We start from the raw sequence: 17,249 nt of genomic DNA, 5'->3' as shown, positions 1-17,249 counted from the left end.
TGCATTAATGATTGCATTTGGTTGCAGCAGTAATTGTGTGTTTCAAATAAAAACTAATTAGCATAGTAAATGGAAAAGCATCATGGCACATGAAGTGTGCTTGCAGTTCATTACATCTGAAAGATCACAAAGACGTCTTTTTTTGGCATTTGTTGCTTTTCAGACAGTTACCAGCAATTATGTTATGTTTGAATAGAAATCAAGTAGCTGATTTACAGCATTACTCTTTTTATGCTGAGGCGTGAGCTACTGAGATTGAGGGTGTCTTCAATCACAATGCACAACAATATTTTCTGAAAGACTTAGGGATTTATGCCTTCCTACACAGTTTTCTGTCTTGTAGTTGCTGCTGGACATTTGTTTGGGTTTTCAGAGGAGAAGATCATGGCAGGAGATGACTTAAATGTGGGTTGGTTGGGTGCCATTCTTCCTGCCAGAGGCAACTGCAGGCTGTGGGTGCCAGCCTGTTCAGGTGTGCCTGAGGTCTGAGAGGGTCCTCGTGGGCTGGGCTGTATCTCCAGGCTGCACCACTCCAAAGGAGACCAGGAAAGCCCACAGCTAGAATGTTTTATACTACTCAGCCTCAGTTAATGCAAATTATTTTGGGGACAGAGAATTGGAAAGTTCTCTTAAGGTCTGGTAAGGGAAAACTCTTCTTAAGACGGTAGATTATCTGTAATAAGGATTTCAAGAGTAGGAAAGCACATGTTCAAATGAACAGATAAAAGCATGCCTAAGTTGATCAAGGGTTTGGTTTAAGAACTTTGGTTCTTATTTGTTTGTTCTTTGTATATAATACATGGTACTGGAAAGTTATGCACACTCTCATTTTTCACTTTAATTGCCCGGTTGAAGACAGCATGACAGATGCAAAGGTTGCTTTCAGCAGCTGAAGAGCACTATAGTCACTTACTACTGTGCAATAATTAACTTAATTGCAGAAATTAGAACATTTTTTAAAGATTCAGTACCCTTGACTGGGTTCCACGCATTCTTTCTCTTTTCCATTGCCCATATCTGAAATAACCTTTTCTTGCATATGGTTGCATCACATTTTTTTTTTTCAATGAAAGATGTTTTTCAGTCTTTGTGTTTTGCAAGTCCTTCTGTTTGTTTACTTGGCTATTTGGTTTTTAAATTAAAAATGGAAAAGGTCAAGTGATCATCTGAGTTGTGTTGCTAAAATACTTTTAGTAACTGTGCATTAAATTAATATATGTGAAGTTGTAATCAGACCCCTGTTTATCTGGACAAGATAAGGGAATAATTATTTTTAAAAGTTCCCAGTCTGAATTAAATAGTGGTAGCTTGCAAGGATGAAACAGGATTGCTCCAAAGTAGAATTATATAAAAAGTTCTATTCTACTGTAAGAGCAAAGCACAGACTTTTTTCTGTGTTGGTTATCTGAAATACCATGTAGTTTTTTATCACCCACCAATATACCATTTTCTCCTATAACAAAACCCTGAGTTCTTGTGTCTCACAAGGGTCGTGTTACAAAATGGAATTTCATTTGTGTTAGTCTGAGTTAGTGAATGGATGCTGTTGGTTGTGGTGTTCTCAAAGGTTTTTGTGCTTTGGTTTTCAACAATTTTCTGCTTTTGAACCTCTCTGACCCTTTTTTATACTCCCTCTTGCAGTGATGTCCTCTGCATCTCAGAGGTTCTGCATTCATTAAGACTCAATGAAGCCAGAATGCTGGGAGTACTGTCCCTGGGATCATGGTTTCTTTCCAATGAAAAGTCAGTTTTTACAAATTACCATTTTCCTTGGGAACTCCACAAGGACTGCCTCACTTCCTTGGGTGGTGCACCAACATGAAGGGGCCAGTGTGTGCTAATCCAGGGTGTTAAGTCAGCAGCTGCTGCTTTGCCTTCCAGCTGCCTGTGTGTGCATTCCCAGTTTATACTAGTTGGGTTTTTTCACAGAGGCAGCCTGCATTTAAATAAACCTTCTGTTTGACATTTCCTTTTGCTAACCACTTGTCCACATGTGTAATGTGTAATTTGCAGTTATTAAGATTAATGATAACCTTTTTGTGCTTGAAGGCTTTGGGAGAAGTCCACAGTGGCTCAGCTTTTGGGCTGTGACTCCTGGTGCTTTGCGTTGTCTTTGGACTGCGCTGTTCTCCTGCTGTAATGCAACAATTGTAATTACAATTGAGCTGTCCCCCAGCAGGCCAGAAATCCTGCAGTTGCATGACTTTCTTGTAACTAACTCATGTAACCTGTGTCTTTAAGGGTTTCTTTTTCGTGGCTTCATGCACTTAAGTACAATTCGATGGAGGAAATAAACTGTTTGCAGCTAACTGAGAAATTTTTGCAGCTCTGGGATAGACCAAGCAGGCAGAATTTTGTCCTGAAACACATTCTGGAGCCTCTGGTGTTCACCAAAACTGGGAAAGTTGACATAAGTACAGTGTTTTCTTGTTTGTACTTGCGTGAATGTAGCTTTCTTAGTCATCTATTTAGAGAGCTAAGTCATCTATAAAAGGTTATTGTGGAAATGTGAAAGTTTGGTGTCTGATCTCTTTCACACATTTTGATAAGTCCATCTCTGTGGCATTTAACACCTTGGTCTTGGAAAGAACCTAAACTTGTGCTTAAATAGTCAAGGTGTTCATTAATTCTAGATTTAAAACTCTTGCAGTGTTGCATTTATCCTCCAGTGTTCTGTCTGTGAAGCAAAGAGCATAATCTCCTTTTTGAAGATGAGGACATTTTTTTTTCCTATTAAAGATATAATTAAAGGACTGTGTTAATTTGCCTGTGATTTTTTTTTCTTTTTATTTATAAGAAGACCAGAATAATGCTGCATTTGGAATTGATACTGTTAAATTCATAATGGTTTCCTTGTAATGGAGGTTTTAGATGGGGAGCAATTTCCAGTAACATTGAATTTATCTATTTCTGGCTTTTTAAGCTACATCCACACAGAAACAATTGCAGACTTTTGAGGATGCCAACAGAAATATTTGCCTTGGCATCATTAGTGAAGCGAGCTAGTTTCAAGGGAAGTGTAGGTTTTAATTAACTAGCTGAGCTGACTTATATCAGCCAGTTTCAAGGCCAAGTGAAATACAAGACAGGCGCTCTGAAAACCTGCTGGTGGGTGAGCAGAACGTGTGTATGGGTGTTCTGACAGAGTCAAGTTTGAGTTTGGGGAACCTCGCTGCTCTCCATTTAATCCAGTGTGATCTTGCACAAAAAGGTGAGATTATCATTAACATCTCCAAGTGACTTGGGAGAGACTTGTAAGTCCTTGGTCTTTGCAAATATGTGCTTTAAAAATCTTTTTTAAATCCTTTGCAGGGCCATTATTTTCATTACATCAGAAGCATTTTGTTACCCTTTTAGAGATTAAACTGAAAGGGAAATAAGACCCTTGGGTTGACAAAGGGGAGTTTTGCCTTTTTGCTTTTGTTGTAACTACTTGGTATAAAAGTGATATGACTTAAAGAAGACATATTTTTAAAACCTCTCCTTTCAAGATATGGACATCTCTAAACCCTTCCCTCCAAAAAGTAGTATCTGCAACATCAGTGAATTGTCTTGTACTTCTCACCTCACCAGAGGTTCACTGGAGCTCACTGAGAGACTTTGTTAGGCTGGAATTTGTTCCCTAATAATCATCCCCACACTCAATTAGCATAGTACCCCTATGACAAAGATGGATGAAAGTATAATTATCAGCCATAAAGAAGCTAGTCAGGTTGTTGGTCTGTGAAATCTGTTGGAGGATTACAGCTACCAAAAAATTTTGACATTCCAGTGTGACTGCATTTGTAAGTGAGCAGGGATTCATGTCTCCTTCTTTAGGCACCTGGACTTCTGTCACTCTTGACCTCAACCTCTGCTTTAGTTAAATGGTGGCAGGAGGTGTAAAAACAGGACTGGCCAATTCATATTCAAGATGTCGAAGAGCAGTGTAATTTTTTACCACCTTTAGGTCATTATTTTTTTTCTGTGGCTATCTTTACCACTTTGCTAGTGGTAGTGACCTTTCCTGGTCCACATAAGAAGAAAGCTTGTGGTTGTAAAATAATGCCACTGGAATTTGTTAGCATCTTGTAAGGTGAAAAGTGATCTTTCACAGTGAATTAAAGCCAGGGCTCTTATGAAAGTGAAGCTGCTTCTGATAACTGTCTTGTGTCTTGCAGGGTAAAACTTACTGCTGCATTATATACAATGAAGATGTGGTGTGTATTTTTGTGCAGAAATATTAATGTAGAACCAAGTTATATAATTGAAGACTGTGCTTATACAGGATGTGTGTGCCTTTGTTTATTATTTGCTCTCTTTAAAATACTTTGCCAGGTTAGGATTTTGCAGTGCGTTCAGGCTGCAAGTTATTTCTGTGTAGTGAGGTGATTTAGTAATCATAGCATGCTTCAGTAGTCAGTGATTAATTTTGTTAGAACATACTCCACAGAAAATGCCTGGCTTTGTGTGAACAGTTCAAAGATGGCTCAGTGCAATTTATGGTCTCTCAGCCTTAATTATCCACTCATACTGCTTGTCTAGTTGTCCAATATGAAACAAGCTGTGGATGTGAGAAATTGGGAGGGTCTAATCCTGCAGATGACTGAGGAATGACTGAGGTCTCTCTTATGGATGTTAGCATGGACACTTCAGTCTTTTAAAATAGTGAGGTGCTGGGATGGAGAACAAAATTCTGGAGTAGTTCATATAAGATAAAGATTTTATTTTGATAATACTTCATTTAAAAAAAAAAGAAAAAAATCTAACACCATAGTAAATTAGGAGGACATAGCTAAAAAATGCTCACAGCATTAACAGAAAGTAATTCTTCCCACTGTGGAATGAAATCAGTGGCACATAGTGGTTTTAAGAAGAGACACATAATGAAGACAGCTAATATGCCACAGGTGGCAATTTGTTCTACTGGATTTAAAGCGTTGCTTCAAAACCAAAGAAGTAGTGAGTCTTGGATAGCCCTTATTAATTCAAGAAGTGAGGGTAACTAGTTAAAGTAATATTAATCAACCAGTCCCCTCAAATTCCGGCATCAATTTTGTGTGTGTGCTGGATATTTTTCTTACAAGGAAGGGAACTCAGATCAGCCCTAAGTTATATTGCTTAAATATTTTCAAGAAGAAATTTGTCATCTGTGAGTGTTTAATCCATTATAGGTGTCTGTTTGGAAACTATTTAGGCTGCTTTTGGCTGACTTTGACCATCTATGTGAGTTTGAAGAAACATTGACTAAACATGTAACATTATACAGGGCTATTTTTTGTGAGACTGACAACAGATTTTTGTCTCTCCTGCTCCTCATTCCTGAATCAGATTAAATTAGAGTGTTGGCTGATGCATAACATCCTGGTCAGTGGGGCAGCACGTGTTCAAAGCCATGATTTGGGCATCATGTGTGGTATTGGAAAACATTGCTAGTGTCTGTATGAATGTGCTCAGGCATGAGAAAAGCAAAGTGCTGAAAGTCCAGACTTGAAGGTCCAGCATCAGGGAATACTGCTGCTTAATCTTACTGTAACTGTACTTGCTATTCCTTAAAAAGGAAAGAAAAGAAGTGCTAATTATGCTGGGGTTTTTTTGTATCAAGTCTGAGATGGTTGTGATCTTTTTGTAGTTGTTAACAATGTACATTCATTCTGCTCAAAAGAGTGCTAACTAACATCAGCAGTGTAAGCAGAGACTGCCTAAATTGGAAGTAAAATACAATAAAGGGTTGGAGGGCTCAGGCAGGGGCAGAAGGAAAGAGGGCTGGGAATGAACTGCATCTATGTGTAGTCCTCTGGTACGAGAGTGAACAAGTGGTTATAGAGATCTCCATGGAAGTTTTAACTTGTTCTTATGTTGGGACATTTTGAGAGGGGAGCATAACAGTGAAAGCAGTAGAGAGTGATGGAGGGCAGGATATATAGGAAGAATTGGAGTTAGGAAGGGGCAGGAGAGAGGGAAGACACTGCAGGAGGCTGGGCAGAGGAAGAGAGAATGGAGGCAGAAAGGAATGGGCTGGTGACATTTTTAGACAGTGAGAAAAAAGCTGGCAGTGGTGGGCCAAATGTGTATGTGCCTGGCTGCCAGTGTGATCTTCATGGCCTTCAACTGGGGAAGGACTGTGCCAGGGCCCCATGGCTGCTGCCACCTGTGTCACAGCTGGTCTAGTTTCTCCTCTTTTCTGCTCTTCTCTGAGGGCTTTGCCATGGCCCCAGAACAAGTTTCTGTGTTTTGGAGTTTTTTTTAATATTATAGCTGAGGAAGAGAAATAATACCCAGCAGTGTTATGTGTAGTTCCTTCTGCAGTGTAGAAGTGAATGAAGCATTGACATGACTGGCAACCTAGCACCTGGTTGCAAGAGGAATAAAAATGTCAAGCATTCCAAGTGCTAAATTCATGCAAGATTTTTTTTATCATGTCTTGGATTATTTTATGGAATTGGTATATACAACATAATTGACTTTAAAGACATGTGAAATCTGATACATGGATGGATGGATGGATGGATGGATGGATGGATAGATAGATAGCTCGAATAGAATCTGCATTGTGTTCCTTGTGTGTCAGGCAGTACCTACTGAGAGACAGAAGTCTGCTTTCTCCAGGTGCCAGCAGGCAAATTGCTCTCTGCTTTTATAACACACTCCTACAAAAGTTATGGGGCATTTGGTTTTTGTCTTCATATTTTCGTCTTTAGCTGGTGTTACAGGGAGCCACTGGCAAGCTGCGGGAGGGGTGGTGGACTCTCCATTAGAGCCTTTCCTTGTCCTCTCCCACAGATAATCTGCAGCACTCTGATGTAAACCAGCCCCAGTTTTGTCTCCTTCAGTCACAGAAACTGTTGTTTATAGGTGGAGGTTAATCCCATTTAAGAACTGGATTAGCAAAGACACAGTCATTTAACCAGAGATGCTGAACTTGGGTTGCAGCAGTTCTCAGATAGTCCTGGCTGGGATTAATGCCCTGCAGACCTTATGCATCGAGACAGTTTCATGGCAGGCCATGCATCACTGAGATGTAAATCTAAGAGAGCTCACCATGGCAGTAGTTGTATGCTTGCCTGCTAAATGATGGTGGATTTTATAGAAGGAAAGGCAAGTAAAAGATCTTTGTATGATGTGTGAACCTAACTTTCTCAGAGAAGTGAATTAGACAACATAGGAGATCACTGATGCTTTTCTGTCTTTGGTTAGCTTCATATGGAGTGTGACATACTGGCAATTACTGCAGAATTTCCCCAAGCACCAGCAAGATCTGGTCCTCTTAAGAACAGCAGGCTTGGGTTTGTTGGTTGGATTGGCACTTGTACTTTTATCCCTCTTCACTGAACTTCCTTAGGGTTATTTATCTCTTCAGGGATATATTGATAAAGGTATGTTAGCAAATCCTGCGGCCTAAATTGTGCAGGAGCAAGTATAAGGGGAAAGATTAAGATCAGTCTGAGCTTTCAGAGGCTTCTCCTTGAATAAAGACATCTGCTTCAGCAGTGGCGTGACAAATGCACCAACCCTCAAGCACTATCCCCATTCAGTTCAGTTTAAAATGTTCCTTAAGGCACAGGAAAGAGACAGATTTCAAAATAGTTACATCATGTTTCAAACCAAACAAAAACCACCAAAAGCAACTGATCAAGTCAAACTTATGTGCTTATCAATGTAATGAGTTTTTAAACATTAACGATGCTTAAAAGCTGTAGAAGGAAGCAAGAGCAATACAAAATACGAGATTTGCTTGGAGTGCCCCACGCCCTCCCCCTCTCACTAAACACAAAGTAGATGGTTCTCAGAAATAAGAGAGATAACAGCAGTGCTGTTGGGAGCCATTTGGTAAGGGCAGATTTTATTCTTGATAGTTACAATGAAGAAGTTACACACAGAATTGCTTTTCAAGTAATGCATAAAACATATTGTTAATGACTGTGTAGTAACCTGCACAGGCAGGATGCACACTTTCCATTGGGAATTTTTGAAGACTATTTATGCTCAGCTCCTAAAGGTGCCTATCAACTCAACTATGCAGGGCAAAGTTGTATTTGAAACTTCAGTATAACCCTGGGTCTTGGTATAAGAAAACTGTCTAAATTATGGACATACTCCCTTGGCTTTGGTTTCAGAAATTCAAACCAAAACTCCTTTGTTAGATAAAAGCACAACTTAACTGCAAAGGACAATGGAAACAGTGATTGAAAACATATTTTTTTCAATTGGGTAAGAAAGTTAGCACCCGAGGGAATTTGGATATGTTTGCTTCAGGGCTTTTGGTGGGCAGTGCTCTGCTTAGCAAACATTTTACTTCAAGAGTGTTTTTGTATTCAGATTCTGATTCAGAGCTTCAGAAAATAAGCTGTAGAGAAGGGAGAGAAGAAAACTCAGAAATTTAGAAGAAAAGTCTCAAGGCCCAACAGAAGAGATCTAATCACTCTCGGAATACCTTAAAAATGTTAAAATAGCTATATTAAAAAAGAAGCAAGCTTGAGCCATTTAATACTATAAATCATGGAAAGCAGTGAAAACCTATATTTATGAGGGGGATTGTGAAAGCTTGTGTGACAGTTGGAAATTACATCACTGTTGATGTTTCAAATTCCTGCTTAAAGTAATGCAATACTGTGTTTATGAATGAATGAGAGAGTGATTGAACTGCACTAAGTGTGCTCTATGGATAAACAAGGTTGAGCTATTTTGTATCTCTGGTGTCCACTTAGGTTACTTTGCAACATTCAGTCCCCTAATTTCAGTGTAAATACAGAAAGCTCAATTCTGTGTATGTATTTCTTTATTCCAGATACAGACCCTCGTGTATTAGAGAAACAAGAACTTCAGCAGCCAACCTATGTTGCTCTAAGTTACATTAACAGGTAAGTGTGGCTATTTTTCAGGTGTAACTGGTCTTGGTTTGCACAATATATATTCTACCTAACTGGCATGGTTATGGATGCACTGTTTTGCAGCATGGGATGTGACACTATCATAGCACCTGTTTTGGAAAAACAGTTGAATTAAATTTTAACTAAATTTTTAATCTCTTTTGGATAGGGCACAGGCAGCCCTTCGTCTGCACTGCTCAAATACTTAGGAATGAGGTTTTAGCTCTTTATGTTTTAGCTAAATCTCATGCCAAACAAGATAACTTTTCTTGGCTTAGTTTTCTGTTTTACTGTACTTCACACAAGTGAGTAGAGAAAGATTTCACTTTCAATTGAAAAAAAATTCTATCTCAAAATAGTTCAATATATAAGCAGATTTTTTTTATAGAACTTCAAAAGATTTTCAACCACAATATATATCTTTTAAAGTCTTGCTTACCAGCCCTGTATAACCTAAAACTTGAAAGCAATTAAGAAATTAAACAATTTTTAAAGTACTTTTCTAAGTAAGAGAGCTTTAGTTTTTCAGTTATTGACTAATGGTGGTACTGAAACCCCTGGGGTACTCCAGCATGGATTATTGCTTTTTATACATAGAAGACCAGTTTGCTTTTTTTAATTTTTGTTGTCTAGAGGATGAGATACAAATTCATAATCCTGGAAGCCCGGAAGATTATAACCCAAGATTTAGTTTGACATAGACTGAGTTGATTCAAACTCTCATGAGCCATGCAAAATTTTTCTTTCTAATTATACTTGATTTTTAAAATGGGAAAAAAGTAAAACAAAAGCAAAAACCAACACATTTTTAAGAACACAGAATCCACTGTTGGACTTTCTAAAATGGTGGTTGTCACAAAAAAAGTGTCAGTGGGTGTGTGGGGGAAGAATATTTTGAGTTATGAAAGTTAGAAGTGGTGTTCACTTGGTGAAATGACTACATTTTCTCCACTACATGAGACTATGATGATTAAGAATAGCCAGTATTGACATGATTTCCTACTTGGCAAGTAACTCTTGCTCTTCCTGGAGAGAGTCCGACTCTTAAAGCATATTTTGAAATTAGCCATGACCCTTTAAACACTTAGTTCTGCTGATCTCATTTAATGTATAAAACTTTTTTTTCCAATATGTAGGCTTGGTATGCTGTCATGCACATTGTTATGTTTTCCTCTTTCCATCATATACTTGGGTGTTTTCTCTTTTTGCATCCTGATTATTTTACTTAATATAAGAGAGGGGAAAGATTTTAGGGGTTTTTTGTTTGTTTTTTTATTGGGGAAAAGCTGTTTTAAGACCAGGTACTTGACCATGGGACTTGTTTTAAGACAGTGGGATTTGACCATCTAGTTTGGAATCAGACTACTTTTAAAGTAGTTTGAAAGTGATACCTCATCTAGATGTCATTATTTTGGTACCCTTTAAACAGTTATGTGTGACTGAGACAGTTTTAGTTGCTACATATTTTGTCCAAACTTTCTTACCCTGTCATTTCTGAAAAATAATTCTGGAGAACCGAACTGTGTTGTTTATATAGTAAAACCAAATCTGAATTGACCTGTGCTTGAACCAGCTGCTATTTAGTTGCTCTTTTAATTGTATTTCAATTTTTTCCAAAGTGCTAGTATCTTTTCACTGAACCACCTGCTCTATGTGAGTCGATCTCTTGAGGGAGCAGCAATATCCATTACAGTACAAGACATGCCTTTCTATTTCCCAGTACATATGCCAGAGCTGAGTTCTGCTTTGTTGTCCCAGGCTATGACCTCAAATTTTGTAGCCTAATACATGTCATAAACATGTTGCGTACTGTTAGATATCAAACACCAGATACGGCTGCACTTCTTTTAAACCCATGCTTTTATGGCTTCCAAGTGGAACTGAACTTAGCTCAGTTCCTGCTGTGAGTTACAGACCTTAAAACAATATTCTTCTGCAAGTTTGTATATTCAGTATGTTCTGTGTGGGCCATACGGTCTCATGGATCCTGGGAAAATAGGGACATCTGATTCTCAGGGACTGCCAAAATTGTATGATAAGATGTACACTAAATATATGTTGTGGTAGAAAGATTAAATGGGTGTGCTTTATGCTCTGCCCATTGCCCTGTTGTATGGTGGCTATTATGAGCTAAAACAAAGCATAAATCTGGGTTGTCTGGCTTGATAGCTGGGAGGATAAAGTATCAGTAAAACAGATAGTAGAGAGGGAAGGGTCCTGGAGTCTCTGTTTACAACTTGAAACACAGTCTTGTTTCCATTTCCCTTCTATCTCTGGTTATTTTCTCAGGCATATTATTATAGCAATACTGTTTGAGCACTGAAGTTCTGAGACAGCCCTCAGATTGTGAATGTCTAAATCTGTAAGGCTCCATCTCTTTCTCTGCTGGAGATTTACTGCCATTACAGCTTTCAGTAACTACACACAGATGCTGCTTCCATAGTGTGTGATCCTCATGTGGACAGATAACGTTTCTTTTAAAACTGGTGGACAAAATATAAATTATGGGTCATAATGGTTTGTTACTGCTACATCAAACACTTCCATCAGACACTGACTGAATTGCCACAAATCCCTTTCTCAGACAAAGTTTAGTGTAGCCTTAGTGCAGTCCCCAGTACTGATGGTTATTCCCTGCGTTCTTCTGGTTTGGCTTCTTAGAAGTCAGAATTGGAATCAATAAAAGACACACTATAGCTAAAGCAGATGCAGTTAATCTGTTTCCGTCCTATAACTACAGGAGAGGTTTGTCTGCAAGGAGTTCAGTGGTGCTACTACAAGAATGGAACACTGGCTGTGATCTGTCAGGAGTAGTTGCAAATGAGCACTTGGGCCAACATCCTCCAGTACTTTCTAGCACTATTTCCTTTGTAGTGGGTCAAGACTCCTTTATATTTTGTATTGCATTGAAATGCAGTAGTTAGCCACAGTGATTAATATTGCTTATGCTGCTACTCAAATGCAGGTTTTATAGCTTAAAGTTAATAAACATGACTATGAATTTTGCTTGGTGTTTATTGGAATCTGCATAGCATTGTTTGTGCCTCTGAGTGTGTTAGTCTGGCTCTCGAGGTTGCTCTATGACCTGGCACTGTAGCATACAGCCAAGGCTTTTAGACTGGTGCAGTCTAATGAAGAGAGAGACTTCTCAGTATTCTCATATTTGAAAGTTTGTTTAATGTGGATTCTGTTGGTTACCTGTTAACAAGGAAAGCAGCTCTTTTGGGAATGTTTGGGATTTTTAAAAACCAACAAAACAAACATACCAATATTACTAGCACAAGTGAGAAGAAAACAGAGGCATACAAATAATTCCTTTGTTTGAAAAGGTAATACTAAAAAAAAAATTATAATAAAAAAGCTATTCCCAACTTAGTGAATGAAAAATTCTTTACAATTAAGTTTTAATGGGGGTATTTAAACTTTTAGATTTTAAGTATCAGAAATAAGAAAAAACCATAGGTTATTGGAGTAAATTCCTTTCACCTTGAATATGAAGTCTGGAAAGTACCATAGTAACTTGTATTTTTGGAAACACATAACATAAAAAGAACAATTAATTCTGTATTTAATACAGTTTCCATGAAATACATTTTTCTTAGATAAAGTAATTGCTTTGCTTAACAGTTTCATCCAGATGGGGAAAAAAGAAAACTAGTATGCACCTACAACTGAAACTAAGCAATCATAATTATATACTGTTTCTACTTCAAATCACATAACAGCTATGTTAGGGAATTGTTGAAAATAAAGACTGTTGTAATCTTAAAATCTTTCAAAACCTACCAAAATGCTTTAATTATGTTAACCCTAGGTTCTTTTTAATAGTGTTTTTCTATTCATAATTGAGGTCATTGAAGAGTTATAGAATAAAATATGTTTTAAGCATCAATCCTGCAAGCAGTTCAAGCACACTAGTGAGAACGTTTTCGGTGTTGCCTCTAGGCAATCTGTGGAATGAGACTGTTGAATGTCTATAAAGTTCATTCTTGTGCACAACTGGGAGCACAAATGAAACCTGTGATCAAAACTGGATTGTTATTTCGAAAACTGGCACATTTTTAGGTAGTGTTATGTTTAGTGTGTACTATGTTACTTATGCAATAACAAGAAGAATGTTTCTGGATTTGAGGCAATGTCCTTTGGCTACATCTGTGGGGTTTTGTTGACTGGAATCAGAAGAAAAACTTTTGCAAACAATATTGAAGTGGTAATATAAAACACAGTTCTTTTAAAAAGAGCTTTCAGGTGCACAAAATACAGGAATGTGCACACATGGTAGAGGATTTCTGTGATTTTTATGAGGTTAATTAATTAGTACATCTAGCAGGTACATCCAATAAGGGACCAGTTGCCCTAGCAACCCACACTTGGGTCTGCCCCTTGAAGTTGCTCCAGGGGCTTCTTTGCCCTATATCTTGTTACATCTCTCAGGCAATGGTGTAAAAAAAAATGTCCGTGTTAGAAATTCTCTTCTTGACAATAAGACTAAATGGAATTTCAAGAATGTGTTGGAAAGGGTCAGCTATTGTTCTAAAGTGTGAGAAAGTGCTCAAAACTACACAACTATATATTAAAAATCTACAAAGCTACAACTATATGAAAAAACATTAGGCATCAATTTCTCAGCAGAGCATCCAAACCATGTGGTGCTGCAACACATTGCACTTTTCCTGTGGTTCAACCCTGAGAGATTTTCCTGGGGTAAGCTCTGAGCAGTAGTTGAACAAGAAGCCAATGAAAGACTTTAGCCTCTTGGAGGTCATAGCCTATGGCTGGATGTGCCATCAAAGTGCTCTACCAAACATCGTCTCAGTAGCAGTGAAAATCTTGTTGCTTCCTTTGTAATATAAGCATAAGCGTTAAATTGTTTGAGTAATTTGTGGGGGAATTCAGTTTTCTCCCCTTTAATTCCCCAAAAATATTTTAATCCTAAGACTGTTGACTAACTTGGGGTGGGACATAGCTTCTCCTTGCCTTCTGATGTGCTGCAATGGCTGTTGGGGCACAGAAAGTCATGAGGCTGGAGAAAAGTGTGTTTGTTTCTCCTTCCTTGCCATCATAATAAATTCTCCTGGAGAAGGCTTATGGAAAGTGAAACAATTCTGAAACGGTGAGCATCTTCCTCACCATTTTCCCTGCATCTCAGCAAATTCCCTGTATCATTCACCTGATAAGCAGTACATCAGAATTTAAGTCTTTCTAATTAATTCAGGCACGATATTTCCACTTTGAAATTGTATCATTTGTGCTGCATAATAGATTAAGACATGCTACCAATAAATACATAAAACCCCTTAAAATTTATTTTTGATCTCAAAACAGTTAATTTGATTTTTTGAATTAATAAAAAGCAGGGTTTTTTTTTTTTTTTAAAAAAGGTATAATTAAGAGCCATCCTAACTTTTCTTGGTAGAGCATACACTGTCTTAAATCTTATATCGTGATTTAGAAACAGAAGGGTAGAGACAAGGGAGACTTTTCCATTTCAGTAATTCTATCATGGATGAGTTTTTCTGCATGGGAACATATGAGCCCATGAATCTGTGCAAGTATTGCTGTATCACCTGTTAAGACTTGCTACATTTTATAGCGCCTAGTACCACAGTTCTTCCTCTTTGTCTTAAAATTTAACTTTTCCTTCCTATAACATGATACTGTCTCATTTGAATTGAATATCACAACTTTGTAAATGTGCAGTGATTCCCTTGGATTGTTGGTTCTCATCACATTGAAGGTGTATGCCATTGCTTCCAGTAGCTGCTGGATTGAGTGCATGTGGCAGGATACAGAAAGAATGGGATCAAAGTAACATATCAATTGCCAGATAATATTTTTCTGTGTAAGCCTATTTTTAAGTTAACAGTGACCAAGTAGATCATATGGTTTTATTCATGTAGCCATATCTTTATGCTCTGCTATTTGACTTGTTCTGGAGATGGAACAAGACAAACTTCAGATGATAATTCAAACAAGATGTGCAGAAATGAATGATAGTTAGGGTAAGGGGAATGCCTTTTGCTTTGGAAGGATTTATGCAGATGGCTTTGTTTTCTCTTTCTCTTTTTACCAGTTTCGAGCTAAGCAAAGCTGAAGATTTATATGATGTGCAGCTCTTCTATTTCATGTCAGCAGTAAAGATCAAAAAGCAGATTGGTACTTTAAGGAAAAGCCGAGGTTGATTTTTTGTTTTAATTGAGAGGGAATTAGCTTTCTTATGGTAATTTTTCTGTGAAAGACTCAGGATTTTTCCTTTTCTTTTCCACCTCATGAATCTCAAGTGAAAGAAGCATTGCCAAGTCAGAATCATTTCTTCCAAGTGAATGTGTGCACACCTCTGTGTAATTCAGTTACCAAGCACTAGAGCTGTCAGTAAATGTCCTCAAGATTTTCAGGATTCTTGTCTCTATTGGTATTTCTTCATCTTTTGTCAATGTGGCATGCCAAAACTGATGAAAAAACTATCTTGTCTTCCTGGCACTGTTTTTTGTCTTGGCCAGTTCTGTTTCAATTCCCAGCTTTCTGCATAAGTCTCTTGCACAAGTCACTGCATTTATGGACAGAGAAATACTTTATTGTGTTTTGCTTTAAAATGAGGATATTTCATTTCTGTGATGTTTAAATTTGATCCTAAGCAGTAGTATTATTCTCAGAACAACTGTGCATTGGCTGCACAAAAACATATATTCAGATATTTTGTTGTCAGCTATGGGGGCTGATAAGGCTCTCAGTATCTATTTCTCTGTGTTGTACCACCATAAGGTCCTAATTCTTACTAGACTCTGGTAATAACATATGTCCATTCTTTATATTGCAGTTACTTAACATATTTTGCAGAGCTATTTGGAAAATGCGTTAATGTGCCCAGTTTCAGATCCTCTGCAGAAGTTAGAACTTGTAGAAAACTATTATGCTTTGATTTACGAGTGAAGGATGAGCTGAAATTCTACAATTGTGGTTAGTTTTCTTTTCAAATACAATCTGAGTTAAAATGGCTGAAAGAAGTAGCTGTTCCTCCTGTCTCTACCATTTAGAAAAATGGCTGACATGTTCAGCTAGTTACCTCCTCTCCTGGTAAGTTTATTTTCTTTAAATCATCATCAACAGCAGCAACAAAATATTGCATGCACAGGAGAAAATTACAGACTGAGTAGATAACTCTTAGGAAAGGTTCATGCTGTCCAGTGTTTTGCTAAAAGCTTGTCGTGACAATCTTAGCTACATGTGATGACTTGCAGATGGGCAAACTTGCTGTCCCTGGAATCCCAAGGCAGCCCAGACCAGCTGCTGGTAATTTTTATTAGCCATGGCCTGATTTTTTTATCAACCTAAAATTTACTTATTTACTGAACTTGTGAACAAAAGTAGTTGTGTTTCTTTGTCTAATTTCACTGATTTTTAAAAGGTACCAATATTTCATGGTAAAGCTGCCTACTTAGATTTGTTGCAAAAAAAAAAAAAGCACATATAGGATTAATCTATAGAAAAACTTCAAGTTAGATTTTCAAATAAATTTGGTAGTTCAAAATGCAAATTACTAAGTTACTTTTCTTTCCTATGTAAACTTTTAGTTATGTGAGCACGCTGTGTATTCTTAGATTGATTCCAGTAGTGACTATCCCACTAATTTATTAAAATGCAGCAAACTATATCCATAATTCCTAAGGCATCTAAAGACTCTTGATGTTTCCCTCTCTTCTCCTTCATTCTCATTTTTGCATATAGCACTTCCAGGTAAGGGAGTCATTTGCAAAAGCTCGCTAGTATTCAGTGAGAGATGGGAGCTATAAACATAAAAGCCACGTAGCAAATGGAGTCGCAGCACAAAGTTTGTATATTGTCGTAGACGTTCAGAAGTAGGGCCACAATTTGGAGATTGCACACCAAGACCGTCCAAGTCATGCTTTAGGAGAGCCTGTAGCCTAGACTAGAGATTAAGTGCAGATGAGAGAATATTTCTAGTGCTGGAGAACTTGGCTCATGAGGAAAGAACATTGATGTCATCTTCCGCTACATGAAACCTACTCCAAAGTGTTAGTCTCAGCCTTAATTTTCATTAAATACGTTTGTGGTTGGCTTGACCTCTCAATTTGATTCTGAGCCAGAGAGAAAATTTTATATCCTGCAAAGATGCATTCCTTATCCCACCACTTCCTTCACAATACTCCAGTGTCCCCAGAAATGGAGACCAGGCGGAGAGCTTTACACAGTGGGTTTCTCCTCTTATTGAGGCCAAGGGTGCATGTAGCAGGCCAGCAGGGGAACTTTGGAGTCCACCAGCAAAATGCTTTTGAAAGATGGTTCTCCTAGATCTATGACTGGAATAGCACAGGTTTTAGCAGTCCTTAAGCACCTTCAGCACAGAACTGAAAGGAACCTGCATTGTGCGCTGGAATTCTG

The 17,249-nt window shown here is 37.9% G+C and overlaps 1 protein-coding gene across 1 annotated transcript in view; it reads left to right on the top strand.

Annotated features, from left to right (window-relative positions):
• The window catches only part of JAZF1 (JAZF zinc finger 1), a 181,496-nt gene that overhangs the window by 93,011 nt on the left and 71,236 nt on the right, over positions 1-17,249 (top strand). The window contains exon 2 of the mRNA XM_062495981.1: positions 8,768-8,840. Coding sequence (XP_062351965.1) covers positions 8,768-8,840 — 73 coding nt within the window. The remainder of the gene's footprint in view (positions 1-8,767; positions 8,841-17,249) is intronic.

The sequence above is a fragment of the Cinclus cinclus genome, chromosome 1 (assembly GCF_963662255.1).
Source record: "Cinclus cinclus chromosome 1, bCinCin1.1, whole genome shotgun sequence".
Taxonomy (NCBI): Eukaryota; Metazoa; Chordata; class Aves; order Passeriformes; family Cinclidae; genus Cinclus; species Cinclus cinclus.
Note: the sequence above shows the minus strand (reverse complement) of the source record. Positions and strands in the feature narration are given on the sequence as shown.